The 15,511-nt window shown below is 37.3% G+C and overlaps 1 protein-coding gene across 2 annotated transcripts in view; it reads right to left on the bottom strand.

Moving 5' to 3' along the window:
- PIK3C2A (phosphatidylinositol-4-phosphate 3-kinase catalytic subunit type 2 alpha) overlaps positions 1-15,511 on the bottom strand; it is a 49,430-nt gene that overhangs the window by 27,909 nt on the left and 6,010 nt on the right. Inside the window, exons 2-4 of one of the 2 annotated variants that reach the window (XM_053980250.1) lie at positions 8,925-10,099; positions 3,250-3,356; positions 2,579-2,736 (exon numbers count right to left, since the gene is read on the bottom strand). In XM_053980250.1, the coding sequence (XP_053836225.1) occupies positions 2,579-2,736; positions 3,250-3,356; positions 8,925-10,034 (1,375 nt within the window). In that variant the 5' untranslated portion in view covers positions 10,035-10,099. The remainder of the gene's footprint in view (positions 1-2,578; positions 2,737-3,249; positions 3,357-8,924; positions 10,100-15,511) is intronic. The other variant, XM_053980252.1, reaches the window with a different exon arrangement.

Here is a 15,511-nt window from a genome sequence, read left to right as displayed (position 1 = left end):
CTTCAAATAGGTAAGTGATCCCAGAGGCACTTTCAGTTTAAAAAACACTATCTGAAGAGTTGGAGATTGAATTCCTCTATCTGTTTGGCTTTTGAGGAACTAAATATCAGCTGTAGCTGAGGTAAATCCTACTGAAAGTCCTTTTCCCCTTTTTCCTTTCCACTTGTCCAGGGAAGTTTGTACTTAGGACAGAGCAGATCTCAGTAAGCATCACCAAGCCTTTGCAAAATGCAACTCTTAGCTAGCAGTACTTCTGCATCAGGCTCCAAATGCTTTTTGGAAAATAGTCTCTCTTCCATCCAGTATCTACAGAGCAAAAAAATAATCCCAGTCAAACCCAAAATCCATTCCCCCACAGCCACCAGCTGTCATTGTCTAAAAATACAGATAAGTTTGAATGACACAAATGTTTAAATACAAAATGCTCTCTAGCCCTCCCTACCTAGTTTCCGATTATCTCCTTCAAATCATTTGCAAGTAATATCAAAATGCCTCAAAATTTTGCAAAAAAGCTGCTTTATAAAAGCAATTTTATATTTTGTCAGTACCTTCAGAGTGGGTTTTTTTTCCCCCACTTCAGGGACCTTCCTGATTTTCTCTCTCTTTTTTTTTTTTTTTTTTTAAAGAAAGAAATATTACTACTGTGGTATATACACAGAGGTAATGCCACAATATTTTCCACAAGATAACACATGTGCTTCACCTCATTAACAAATGATTAATTATTACAAGCAGAGATGTATACAAGAATAGATGTATATATCTATTCTTCACAGATGTGAAGAATGACTGGGTGAAATTCAAGAACAGGGAATGATGGGAAGTATGAATTCAGAAACACTAAGTCAATAAGACTGTTTAACTTATTATTGGGTGAAATGGCTGTACTGCCTTCAGCAGAGAATATATGTGGCAGTTGATAAAGAAAAAAGATGCAGTGATATTTCATGCAGGGATAGTTTCTGTGCTGTAGCCACAGGCTGCCTTGCAAAGGTCAGCCAGCCCTACAAAGCCCTGTGAAGACTGCAAAGATGTTACCACCTTTTCCCTGCCCTACATCTTATTCAAAGACGTTATTTCTTGCTGACACACAAGGTTTGCTCAGACAGAGCAAACTTCCATGCAAAATCTAATAAATGAATGCAAAATTAATCCAAATAAGCTCTAAAGTTCATCCATTTCCCTCCTGGGTCCTTTCTACAAACAGTTGTCAGAGCACTGAGAGGCTGCAGCTCCTTCGGAGCAAGACTGAAAGTCACACTGAAATAAAGCATCAGGATGCCAAGGTATGTAACAATCTGACCAAGAAGAGAAGGAATTAAAGGGAGAGAATAACTTTCAATACCTCCATTACAAGTCACATACCCACCTTTCACCAGCTATGGAAGACAAGTAGTTTTAACTAAGATTAGTTTCAGCGTCAGAAAAAAGGAAGGGAGTAGAAAGTGCAAAGAAGAAAAGTATGTCGGGTTAGAATGCAAAATGCATTCCAAGCTAGTCACAAAAATACTAAAGGGCTGAAGCCCTAGCATTTTAGTTACCCTACCATAGCCTTATGTAGGAAAGGATTAAGCCTGTAGTATTAGTAAAGTGTAGTCTTAAGGATTAAGTGCAGAAACCCTTCCTAGGCTATATTTACAATCCACCTCATTTCTTAACAAAAAGATTATAAAGTCACCACAGAATAAATGTAAGGTCCAGCAAATTAATATAGAATGAAAACACTGATGCACAGAGAGCTTGTTTTCCCAACAGAGCAGCAAGTTCATGTGAGCAATAAAGTAACTCCATATCTTTTGAGAACAACCAGCTCTGAAGCATCTACACTGTCAGAAGTTGAGATCTAAATGATAACCCTCAAAAGTGACAAGAGACTACAGAAGTATAGAGGCAAAAAAGTTTATTACCAGTGACTTTATCAGCCAGAACTGCCAGAAGATGACAGCATGCAGTTACAAATACAAGACTGCACAGAGAATATGAATTTATGTAGTACAGCCAGGCAAACCTCAAAGGTCCACCCCAAACCAATATTCCTGGTTACCCACAAAACTGGGACAGCCAGTTGTGGCACATCCAACAGTATTATTTTAGTGTTTGTGTTCATAAGCATGTATTAAAGGCAAGTAATATATAGTTTTAGTGTTTATTCCTATTCTCCAGCAGCAGTTTGCCTGAATTTTTAGATAGCCTACAAAAACTTATTTTAAAATATGTTAAGACTGTTGAAATTAAAAATTAAACATTAAAAATCTCAGTCCTAGTGTCATTATCCCCTCAATAACTATGAAGTAAAAAGTCTTGAAAAACTGTTTTATTCTATCCAGCTATGGACAGAATAGTGCTTCTAGTTTGCTGGACTTTCCTTTTTCACAGTCAATATTTCAGTTTGTCAACTTCTAAATATTTTCTGATGGAGGCACTGACCCAGAACTAGTCCTTTCCTCAGTTACCTCTTCCACATTTCCCACAAACAACTCATGCCCCTGAGACCCAGGGATTACAAAAACTGAAATTCTCCTGGGTTGAGTGTACAGTCTTTCACAAGCAAACTCCAACTCAAGAAGCAGGAACATACCATCACATGTGAAAGTTACTGGTTGCTGGAATTCTTCGATTTCTATTGAAACCTTGATACTGGCACTCTCCCCACTTATATTTCTTTGCAGCATGATTGGACTCAGCACAAAACCTGGGTTTGTTTGCTGATCAGTATAAGGAAACTTGGTCCTCAGTCTGGAAGAAGAGAAGGTTTATGAAACATTGCAATGGAGAAATCCAAGACTAAAGCAAAATAACATGGTAATAACCACAAGGCAGAACAGTAAAACTACCTTTGACTCTCTACCTAAATTGCATGTGCAAAGCACCATTTAATTTTTCTACTCTCAACAGAACATTGCCCACAATAATTATAAAACTAGTAGTTAGACAGGAAAAAAATCTTAAGTGTATAATTAGGTAGGTTTTCCACATAGCTTAAAATATTTAATAGGTCAATTCTTACAGGACATATCCAACTTCTGCAGAAGTTAAGCTCTTAAAAAAACCCCAAAAAAACCAACAAGCCTCTTCACATGTTTCAATTTTTATAAGTCTAATCTGAAAAGGAAAAAGGATACATACTGAAATTTGTCCCATCAAGCAAAAAAACATATAGGACTGCTCCTGCCAAGCTAACTGAAAATGAATAATTTAGCTTTTTTTTTTTCTCTTCTGAAAGTTAATTCATATTCAGCCATTTCTTACTTTGTAACTGCTTCAGAAAAAACTGACAGTTCTTGATTCTGCCCTTCAATTGCTTGGAGAAGCACATTTTCTGTCAGCATGCCAGTGGTCCCATTGTCTTTCTGCAACTCAAAGATAATACAGGATTTAAATAGCCGCAAACATATTCCTAAAGCCAGAAAAGCCACATGCAGCTGACAGATTTTCATGAGTCTAAGGTTTACTATTAGTTTTATGTCTACTTCTATATGGAGATAACCATGTATCACTACTAACTTGAAAAGTATAGATTCACTGGAGCAGTGACTCCTTGACAGCAGGTCATTTAGTTGACAGCATCAGTTACTATCAGTATTATTAGTTAATATGAAGTTGCAAGCAGTTTCTGAGCTCTCAGCAGTGACCTGTTGTATTCAGATTTGGCTAAATTCAGCTGAACCACAGAGGGAAAAAAAATTTTTTTCTCCAGTTCTGCAATTCAAATTCAGTGTATTTCCAGAAAGAACCACTACATATCACTGGTGCCCATGATTATCTCTTCCTACAAAGCAGGAAAATACAAGCTGAACACTGGAAGGAATTAGCATTCAGAACATGAAACTTACAACTAACCCCATGGAATCACCTTACCACTGTTTTAATTCCTTATGCCAAATGCTCCCATCACCTCCCAAAACTGTAAACCACAATCTTTAAAGTATCCAATTCAAAGAACAACTGCTAAAAGAGAGCTGTAGTTTCAAACAGCAAAATCTAATAAACTTAAAAAACCAACAAAATCAAAATGATAAACACCGAACTGCAGGAGATTTTAAATTAATATTTGTTTTCTGATCCAATTCACAATACATGCATGCAAACGCTGGAGTGAGCAAAAAGCAGAGAAAAGTTGGAATAACCAGTGGAACGCAGTTGTCCATAGTATAATAGCCATCACTAGCCAGAAGGATTCATGAAGCTCCTGCCAGATGCTCCCTGGAATAAGTTACATGACCAGTTACATTTCTCATCCAAAGATTTTACAATCCTTATAGAAACTTATATTCCAACCACAAGGCCAGGAACAAAGGAGACTGCACTACAGTTTTTCTGAAAATCACAATTTATTAATATTTGAAGTAGCGATTAACTACTTAACAAGTATGTGGGTTATTTATTATTAGCCAAAGTAGCCATCTAATTTCATTACAGTGTATCAGATAATATAGTCAAATTAGACTCTCAGAAAAGGGGTCAAATCTGAGAGCCACACACTGTCAGGTCTTTTCCTTTAAGCACATTTTTCCTTTCAAATTAACTTCTTTAAGCAGTACAGCATAAACTTGGAAGAGATACAACCTATAATTGCCACTTGAATTGCACTTAAACTTAATTATTTCAGCTAAAATATTGGTTGCATGAACACTGATCAGTCAAAAGGACAAATTCTGTGTAATTGGGGATTAGCCATACCACAGGAGACAATTAGAACAGGAAACTGTAAAGCCACAAAATTTGAAATGAGCTGCAGAAGCATGCATAGTATCTTAAATTTAAATAGGTTCATCTACTGTAACATCTTAGACAAGTTCTATCACATAAAAATACTGCGCAACCTCACAAGACCTGCTAACCTGTGCAACTGTATCTAGTAAGCACGCGCTCTAAGCAATTGCAGAACACCACCACCAAAAATCACAAGGAAGGACGCAGGGAACACACCCAGGGAAAGGCAAGCACCTGTGATGAAGGTTAATCACCTGCTGGTTGGCACTCAACACAGAACTCAGCCACTGCAAATCAAGAAGCTGCCTCTACAAATGTTAAATTCTATTTAAAAACTCCTTAAGGAATGCTAAAAATAAGTACACAAAGCACTATGCAACCATAGGATAAAAGCACTAAACAAGGGGCCTGCTTCAAATAAAGTCACACCAGTTATGCCACTATGAAACACCACCTTATGCCACTATGTGACACTTCTGAATTCCTTACAGAAAAATTTGCAGGTTATTCTACTGTTAAATTCAAAGTTTGGGGAACTAACAAGGCATGTCAACACATGCAAGCTTAGCCAGGGTAAATAATAAATTCTAATCTAATGAGCAAAGAAAAAAGATTTGGTTATCTATGGTTTACCTCAGGGTCACACTTGGCTAAGGAGAGAAACCTCATGTTATTACAAATATGTAATGAAAGGGAATGTAATGTAAGGAAAGACCTCCTTGTGGAAATTAAGACCAAACACCTCCTTATTTTTAGCTGAACTTCAATATTAATTTTTGATCACCTTTGTGAAAATAATGTCAGGACAATAAGCTCTGAAAAGCTAAGAATTCTATTTAAACCCACTGGACTCAGATAGGTTTTGAGCAACAAGTAGAATTTTCATTTAACTTCCACTTGGGTCAATCTAGGAGGTGCAAAAGCTATCAGTCAAACAGGAAATAACTTGAAAGAAAGGACATCAGGCCAAATGAGATAAATAGTTCATGTCAGCACAGGCTGCAAAAATAGAAGTGATCTGTAAATACAATTAAACTGAACAATGACAAACAAACCCAAACCCCAATAAATTTAAAAAAAGTCAAATTAAATAAAATTCCATGAGTACACAAAGTCACAATACTCAGAAACTCTGTGGAAAGCAAGAGAAAACAACACATAAAAGAGGACAAAATGATGCTTTATGCTTCTGCTTTAAGAAATGAGTGACAAACAAATGTATAGTTACTTCAAATATTAATACATATATAAAATAGGCAATAATAAGAACAGATACAAATAGATACTTCACCAAAACAAAGCAATCTATTGATTCAGGGATTAAACAGACAGACAGTCATAAGTTTTGACAGAATCAAAATACAAATATTTTTTCTAAAGGGGCAGTGAGACGGAGTTTCTCAGGAAGGGTTGGGGGGGAATGATCCCAACTTGTTAAGATGCAAGACTTGAAAGTATATTTTGAAGAACATATAAACCCAGGGTAAATTGGGTAAAACACAAGAGGACAGCCAAAAATAGAGGCTACATAACTCAGCTTCCTATTATACTGAGTGGAAAATTATTTAAACTAGAAAATAAAGTAGAGGCACGGGACAGGCAAAAGAGGGACTATCCAGGGTATATTTCAAGAATATCCAATTGAGATATTAATCTTTAAATCTATTTATTTTCTTCTTTAGTAACTCGGCAGAAACAATCCTGCTAACTCACAGTCTTGTATCATCACCTACCGTCATAACACAGGCTAGAACTGGAGTGTGCTGCCAAAACAATTCTGGAGGAGCACAATTGGAAAGGAAATCTCAAACCTTCAGTTAGGCATTCACTGCAGAAGTCTGTTACAAATTAAGAACTTGTTTGAAAAAGATGGTGACTTAATAAAAATTAATTGCCTACAGAATTGATGTTGCAATGCTATCACAAATAAAGCAAATGCAATAAAAGAGTACCAAGCAGGATGGCCCTGCTTGTAATGAGGGTTTATTCATGCTGGTGTACAAGGCATGTGGTACACTGTGCTCTCACACAGAGAGCTAAAATTCTCATAAGTCATCTTCAAAAAAAATAAAAAATGAAAGAGAAGCTCTCACACAGAGCTTGCAGTGAAAGCTGACAGAAAAGTCACCATATCTTGTAACATGTTGAAGTAAATATCAAAATGATTCTTTCATCTTAAGTACCTGCTGTTCCATCCTGAAAGAAGAACATTACCTAAGAGCTAGTTACAAATGTGCTCTGCTGAAAATCAGATGACTGCTGAGGAGGAGCTGGAACAGCCTTTAAATCAAAAGTGGCAGGAAGAAAAGGCCACCTGTGAAGGCAGAGCTTGAACTTAATTTATGAATCAGTAGCAGTACATGACATGCAAATTGCAGGAGACTGGACCTTATCAACAGAAATTGACCCTTTGAAATCATACATTCTTGAAAAAACCTGGAATGTATAAAGCCAGATTTGATTCAGCAACAAACATTACTTCCTACAGACACCACCTGGGAAGCACTGATCCAGTGTAGCCCCGTTATTAGTCAGGAATTAATTACAGCCAACCAAGCACCACTGACAAAACTGACAAACACATCACCAGGTGACATAGCAAACTGAAAAGCAAACTGCTGTACAGCCCAAATTTACATGCCTCTCCAAATACTAGGAAATAACAGAGCTAATGTATCACAGCTCAACAGCAAGGGAGGAAAAAAAAGTTACGTCAGACCCAAGATCTGTACACCTGACACAAAACCAGAGATAAATTGATTTTTTGGGTTTCAGGGTGGTTTTTATTCCTTCTCCACTGGCCTTCTATTGAACTTTTGCCAGAATACTGACACCTAACCCAGAAAAAACAGGAAATCCCTCAAATGAGGGGCCAAAAATTTCACTTCAATGGAAATTCAGACAGCCTTTTAGGCCACAGTCTAGTAAATATTCATATTTTTGAGAAAAAAACATCCTCCAGTTTGGGGGTAGGGAGGGAAGATATAAGGAATTATTTGCAAAATATCCTTGAATGGTAACAGTTGGGTTTTTATGGCATACCCTCACCTATTAAAAACACCTAGAAAGACAACACCTAAGATTTAAAACATCTGTAAACCAAAGTCTCCAAAGCAAACAAATAATTTATTTCCCATTCTCTAACCAGTTCCTACAAATACAATTTTTTTGGCCATTATCACCCTTGCCAGGGTGTTGGCTTCTCCACTGAAAACTTCTCCACTTCTCTTTTAGCCTTAGTACTCCTCCAAAAAAACCCAAATCCCAGAAGAATTCATATCCACTTTCTAGTGAGCTGACTAATATTTTAAAACACAATGTAGGTTTTGTTTTTTTTTTTTTTTTTTTTTTGTGGTGGAATTATCACAGGAAGAATTAAAAATATAGGAAAAGTTAAATAACCTACAATTCTTTTACTAGACTTGGGAAAAAGTAGGATGCCCTAATGGGGCATAATTAAGCAGGTGAGACTGTGACACTATTGATCACCTGCTGCACAGTCTGCTTTTGACACAAACTGCATGTGCTCCATGTTGAAAGATAGGAGTGCCATAAATAAAGCCCCTGTTGAGAATTTGGTCTTGAATGTTTTGTTAAAGCGATCCTAGATAAGAATCTCTCAAACATGTTTTTGCCCTGCCTGATAAAAATAACATCACACAAAGATGTTTTGCTTTCTTCTAGAGCAGAAGTACAGTGTTTCTGACCTAATAGCCACTACACCATCCAGCACAAAACCAAAAGTTGTGTCTAGCATTCCTACACAGAAAGAAAGCTTTCTACCCACAAAAGAGAATTACTGTGGTCTTGTAAAAGGCAAGATAAAACTTTCAGTGCTTAGCTTGACACCTTTTTATTTCACAGTATCATGTGAATTGCTCATAAAATTGAAATATTTATCAATATGATTTAGACACTTAATTGAGCTGAGTATTATTTCTATTTCCTACTGGAGTGTTGAGCTGAAAAACAGCAATTTCCTCAGTAAATGTGGAAGGATTACACAAGGGCAGAAGTATTTTGGGAGATAATTCAGTAGTAATGTTCAATTTTCTGAATAGCACTAATATATATGCCATAACATCACATTATTTGGACACTGCTCAAGCCAAGTAATACACACAAAATATATAACAGACCTTAAAGTGTCTTTAAATACTGTCATTAATCTTTACTGTTATACTGCAATTTCAAGATACTGATTTACATACCTGTGATGTTTGGCCCTGTAACTTTGCAAGCTGAGTTGTTCTCATGTTTAAGGACTGACTCCTTGTGACTGTGGCTCCAGAAGATTTCCCATTAACCTTTCTTTCTAGATGACAAGTTAGTAACAGCTTTTCTTCTAACAGAACAGCATCCCATGGATCTTCAGCAGTCATACTTGAAGCCCTCTCTCCATCATCCTCTGCCTTGTTTAGAGTCTCCACAGCATCCACTTTTGGTTTACTCAGGGGATCCAAATCCAGCCAGTCAAATTTACAGACATCCCTGCAGCTCTCCGAGGCCGGCAGGTTGGACACTGCAGACTTTATGGAAGTCATTTCTAGGTCCGTGCTCAACTTCCCCTTTCTCAGGAATTCTGAAGTGCTTGCAATTTTGTCAAATACTTTTGCCATTTCAGGTGTGAGTACTGGAGGGTATAAAGGTAGGCCTCCATGTGGATGGAAAGGTGTGGTAGCTGCCAGGGGGTAGGAAATGTATTGTGACTGTCTAGGGAGACCAAGATAAACAGGCTCTCTAGGGGGATAGGATGACATACTTGGATGGAATCCATTCTGAAATACATCAGTCTGTTTTGTGTAAGAAGCTGAGGTGTAAATAGGAGGTAAAGTGCATGTCACAGGTGCTGGTATTCCAGGTGTCCACTGTCTCCTCTGACCTGTGGGCCCAAGATGAAATTGTGAAGACACAGATGGGCTCAAAATAGGTCTTGCTGGTGATGTAGGTACTTTGCTAGATTCAAAATTGTCATCCAGCAGCAGTTTCTCTAGTTCAGCATGAGTAAGCTTCTCTATGTCAATGGTACTTAGTTTGTCTTCCATGCTCTTGGCATCAGACTCTGGAAACACCATGAGATCATGGTCCTGCTTGTTATGAGTCTGTGCTTTTTGTCTGGGGCTGCTTAAAGAATGAAAGGTTTGTTTATTACCAGCTACACCTCTTTCTTTCTGCATCTTGGCTAATGCCTCAGCTTCCATCTGCAGTGCCTCCTCTTTGTCCACATCTTTTGACCTTGGGGCTGACAGAGAAGGTGAGGAGCGCTGTTTGAATCCATTGCTGCTGGATATCTGGGCCATGCCGCAGGAGCAGATGTCCATGTAAATCAGCAACACTTCCCTTGCACTGGTTGTCTCCCCTTGGCTTCAGAGTGGATTTAGCAGACCTGAAAAGAAAATGAAACATTAGAAACACATGCAACAAACCATATGTGGACAACTACTAAGTCACACACCACCAGCTGACGAAGTTGCACATGTCCTTCAGAAACCCAGGATGTCAAATTTTGAGGAGGCCAATTTTTGTTTATTTGGGGGGAGGGAGTATCAAACTTAAAAAGAAGCCACACAAATAAATTCACAGCCTTTGAATTATTGAAGACCCATTTATTTCTCTTACTCTGCCCACTGGTGCTAGTTAGCACTTGGTTTCTTTTTGCACCACTAGACCCAAAACACAAAAGGCACCTTCAGGTACGTAGCTGTTTTCAGACTTGAACAACTACACAGGTGCAATCTTGCAAGTAGAAGTCGTTCTAAAGACTATACAAATATAGCACTGATAAAGCACATTATCAAGAAGACTTCCATTTTACTTCACTAGATTACAAAACCAGACCTTTCAAACTGCTGTACCATGATTGTAACGGTCATAATGACACTGAAGGACCTCTCTTCCTTTGGAAAATATTGTACTTTACCCTCTTAACAAGAAAAATAATGCTTATGAGATGATATTTCTTGGACAAGCAAAATAAACTATTTAAATACAGCTGCTCATTGACTAATCTCTTTAACAGCCCTTTACAGGAAGTGTCATTCACTACTTGGTAAGGAAAGAAACTCCAAAAGGGCACTTTTGCTTAAGGCCACCACCAAGAAAATGGTATTTTGCATTTCTCCAATTCCAGTCTCATGTTTAGGACTATGATACAACTTTCCATATTCACCACAAACTCTATGCAGACTCTTTATTAAAATAATCTTGAAATAGATTACCACAAGAACTGTGTTATTTTTCAGCATTACTTCTACTTTATTATGCAGCTTTTTGCACACAGCCGGGTCTGAGCCCAGGAGATAAGATGTCTTCCAGCAACAGCCAGTATGCACACCCCAGCAGCAAGATAAAAATCAGGAATAATGAGTTTCTGCTAGGAGGACTACATAATCAGCAGTCCTCATTAAAACACAGTTTCACTGAAGCAGATAAGCCTTATAGATGGAAATCATTCTGAGTTTAAGTCATGCAACAATCTACAAATTAAGAATTCTCTGCAGCAAATAAGGCAGATAACTCAAAATTCTTTATGTTCTCTTTCAATTCATACCCATTAGAAGGGTTTGGATTTTAGATAGGCTTTTTTTTCCCCCCCTCCTTGAATCAAACCAGCGAGATGTGCTTCAAACAAAGTGACTGTATTTCTCTGGACTCCCCACACAGACAGCAAGATTCTTAGTAGATTTATAACAGATTCTTTAAATTCTTTAAGTCTGGCCAAGCTCTTGTTTTATCTTCTTCATTTCAATGGCTTATAGTGTGAAGGACATACATCTTTATAAGAGGTTCTATGCATTTCAGCTCAGTCTGAAGACAAATCCAAGTGAAACCCTTCACAAAGCAAAATTAAATCAGAAATGATGTTACAGTTACCAAAAAAAGATTTAAACAAAAGAGGATGCCTTCAGAAAGTCTGAAACAGTGACAGACTAACAGAATTACCATACAATTCAAGTCCTGGGGCATAAAGTTTTAAGAAGGAGCTTTGGAAGTTATAAGTATGAATCAATCCACAGGATAATGACATAAATGTTCAACACAGACAAAGTCTACAGAAAAAAATGGACACCAGAGCCTCTCCTGTACAGTGTATGAAGCTGCAGAGTTGAACACCCATTAAAGCCACAAATATTGCCATTAGGAAGAAGTGTTGTCCTGTCTACTGCCTCTCTCCAGAGCTCAGCATAAAACACAAATGGAAAATAAATTTTAAAAACCCAAAACTATTTTGCTGGGTTCCTTTATAGATAATGCAGGTCTCTGGACCCATTAATGGCACAAATGTGGCCTTCAATTATTTACTGTGCTCCTGTTAGCAGGACAATCATACTAAAACTTCTCCTGAAAATGTACTGAGTATTTTGTAGATGGTCTAAGCCTATCAGCTACAGATAATATCCTAATGAGAAGTCTCATATACTTGACACCACCTTCTCACTGTCTAGAAAGCTAAGCTGGCTTTAATCTCTTCATTAACTTAGAGCTGGTTTAAACTGCTATGTCAGATTTTTAGATGCAAGAACACCCTGACTTACAAAGTCCTCTCAAGAATTCCTACTTAGCTCTTCCAAGAAGCAGCAGCCTGAGGTAAGTGGAGTTTGCAATTTTCAGAGTCTTGGTGTTGACTAAGAATTCTAAAGAGCAGCTGGGCTTTTTCCTGAACTTTATTCAAAAAAATAAAATAGAATCATACTTTCAGAACTGCTTGGGCTACAACTTACAAGATGATCAATCATTCAGGTGCTGCTTTATAATTAAAGTGATTTTTCCTTAAGGAGATGAAAAAAATACTTATATGGTCTTTAAAGTATCTATATATAACAACAGCCAGCTCTTAAAAGAAAACAAAAAGCCTTATTTGTCTGCGGAAATTGATGGCCTTGATCTCCATATCATCAAGCAGTCTCCTGTTCACAAGGAGAGTCACTGTTCCACGAAGTTACAACTACAGACAAACACACATTCCTTAGCTCTCAGAAACATGGTACACAGCTACCACAGCACCTCCATTCACAACATCTAGAGAATCCCAGACACGCAGTAACTGCTTATTTCACAATTTCACATTACGGTGCTGCATTTTAGTCAGTTTATGACAGCACACTTGCACTGACAAATCCAATGACTTCCAGCATTCAAGACAGAAGGTTAGTGATTATCTGAAAAACTGAATTTCAGCCTTATTCTTTGTAAGACAACCTCAACAGCATACATACACATAATATGATTGCTGTATTTAAGTCCTGTCCTTGGGAAACTTCTAAAGTCAGTGTATAAACTTCTATCAAATTTCATAAGCAGACTGCAGGTTTTTTTTTTTTAACAGTTTGAGGTAAAAAATACTCATACAAAAAAATTTATGAAATTGCATTAGTTTTGGCGAAACTTTATCCTGCATGTCAGTTCTAAGCAGTACATTCATATAACACATCAGAAGAAAAGCTCCCTAGGCATAAGCATGATTGAAATACTGATAGACTTTCTTTTAAATGCTAACCATGCAGCATCAGTTAACTTTTTCACATAAGTTTAGCTTCACTTTGAACCTCTCACTTTGCAGCCATTTAAGTTCAAAGGCAGAGAGTGAGCAGAATTTAAACTTCTCCAATATTTACAAAGTTCTAGAAGGGCAAATTCCATTAGGATCATCTATCAGCAGGGAACTCCTCAAACACTCAGAAAAATAAGTTTCAATTCAAATCCTAGAATCCTGAACCATTACTGACCAAGCTATAGGAACTCACCAGAAGTTTGCAACAGCTGGAGGTCACTGAAGACCCAGAAGTGATCTTTACTGATCTAGGACTTCTCTAATCTGAACTGCTGCACACTATTTTAAGTAACAGTAATAATCAGTTTTCAGCTGTCAATCTGTTCACCTTCAAGAGTGCTCCTCTTGCCAAGCACTCAAAGAACGAGAAACATTTCATTTATTTTTAAATGAAAGCCAGAAGCAATTGAAGAGATTATAACAGAAATTCAGAAGTGATAAAACAATCCCCTACATCACTTACTTGTCCCCTAATTTTGAAATTAAACATACACATTCAGATTTGGGTGAAGTCACCATATTTCCACTGCTCCAGCAGAACCTCACCTATTTCCTTTAAAAGTGGATCTAAAGCCTCAACCACTACAGCCCTGACCAAGGGTAATGTCTCTTGCAGCCAGATTTCACTAACTTGGAACAGTACTTTCCTTCTCAACCAGCTGTGATCAGACAGGAGTCTGCAGACCTCTTTGGCTCCAGTCTACCAGAGTTTCTGTAAGAGCAACACTTCCTTGGTAACAATTATACATAAATGTGTTTAGAGCCTAAAGTTAATTTGATCACTCAAGTACCTGTGCATTGTTATATAATTTTGAGTCTTGCACATCATTCATTCTTTCAGATGAGTAAAATACTCTTAAAAAAAAAAAACAGCAAGAAAACTTCTCAATAATCAAGAACCAAGAAACTTCAAGAGATGCCTGATGCCTGACCATCTCCTTCAGATCAAAGCCTCTACATGGAATAGAAATTAATTTTAAACCAGATTTTCACTTAGACAGGCTTAATTTTAAAAAAAGATATGCACTAGCCTAGCAAATACATAAAATGGAACCAGGAAGAAATTTTTTTCCAATAACGAATTTATAGTTTTCTGGCAAGAAGCTTTGAGGAACCAGTACAGGACATTACATCTCTACCAGGACAAAGACTCCCAAAATCTAAATTAGTTTCCTATCTTCATGAGCAAGGGATGACTTCATCAGACACAGATCATTTTACCTTAAGCAGAGGTAATCTCACCATCTGCTTATGTACATGTTAACATTCTTCTCTATTTCAGATGAGTTGCACAGCTTTCTTTTCAAAAACACCCAAGGCTTGTAATACCCTATTTATAATTTGTTCTACGCAAGCACGGAACATATTATTTGGTAATTTCTTCACAAGAAGTACTTTATAGCTATCAGAAATCAGTGCACATGAACTCCCTGGAGTCCAAGCACTAAATACAGAAGCAATGATAACAAGTCAGGCCATTTCCTGCATTCCTTATAAAGCAAGGCCCTGGCATACAGCAGCCAGTGCTTCTTCAAAACAAGTGCAATTTTCAAAGTAATCTTGAGGTTATTTTGCCATTAAAGAAAACAAAAACGAAAATACTTGAAGTATTTGCCTCACATTGGATCGTAGCTAACTTAGGAATTAACAAATCTTGCCTGCATACCAGAGACAGTAGCAGTTTTATGGGAAACCAGGGAAAACTTAGCAAAATATAGCAGTAATATACTGTGGAAAATACTAATCATCTGCAAAGGAATTCATAGCCAGACATTTGCCACAGCAGGAAAACTCCTTAGCAAAAAAAACAGGAAGAAAAAAAGTCACAAGAACTTTGATGTTCAGAAGCCTTCTCTGCCAGATGCATTCAGATTGCTACAAACTGAGAAAAAAAACTGAGCACATACTCATGACATGACTTCTTGAACTAAGGCTGTTATTCTTTTTAAATAATGTTAGCTTTGAAGTGGAGGTTTTCTCAATAACAAACTGTTCTGAAAAGTCAGTGTTAAAGCTATACAGTTCTATCACACTATCTTTCCACTAAAAACTTAGTAGCTTCTCTAATCCAGTCATTTTATTAAAATTAGCAAGTACCTCCTTACAAATGAGATTAACACAGTTAACCAGAAAATTGAATCCATTTTGTTTCAGCTCGTATCTACAGAACCTTCAAAGACAACTTCACTAGCTGAAATACAGCTGCAATTTTTAATTGGGCACAAACCCTGAACCAACACTCACTTC

This window comes from Vidua macroura, chromosome 6 (genome assembly GCF_024509145.1).
Source record: "Vidua macroura isolate BioBank_ID:100142 chromosome 6, ASM2450914v1, whole genome shotgun sequence".
Lineage (NCBI taxonomy): Eukaryota > Metazoa > Chordata > Aves > Passeriformes > Viduidae > Vidua > Vidua macroura.
Note: the sequence above shows the minus strand (reverse complement) of the source record. Positions and strands in the feature narration are given on the sequence as shown.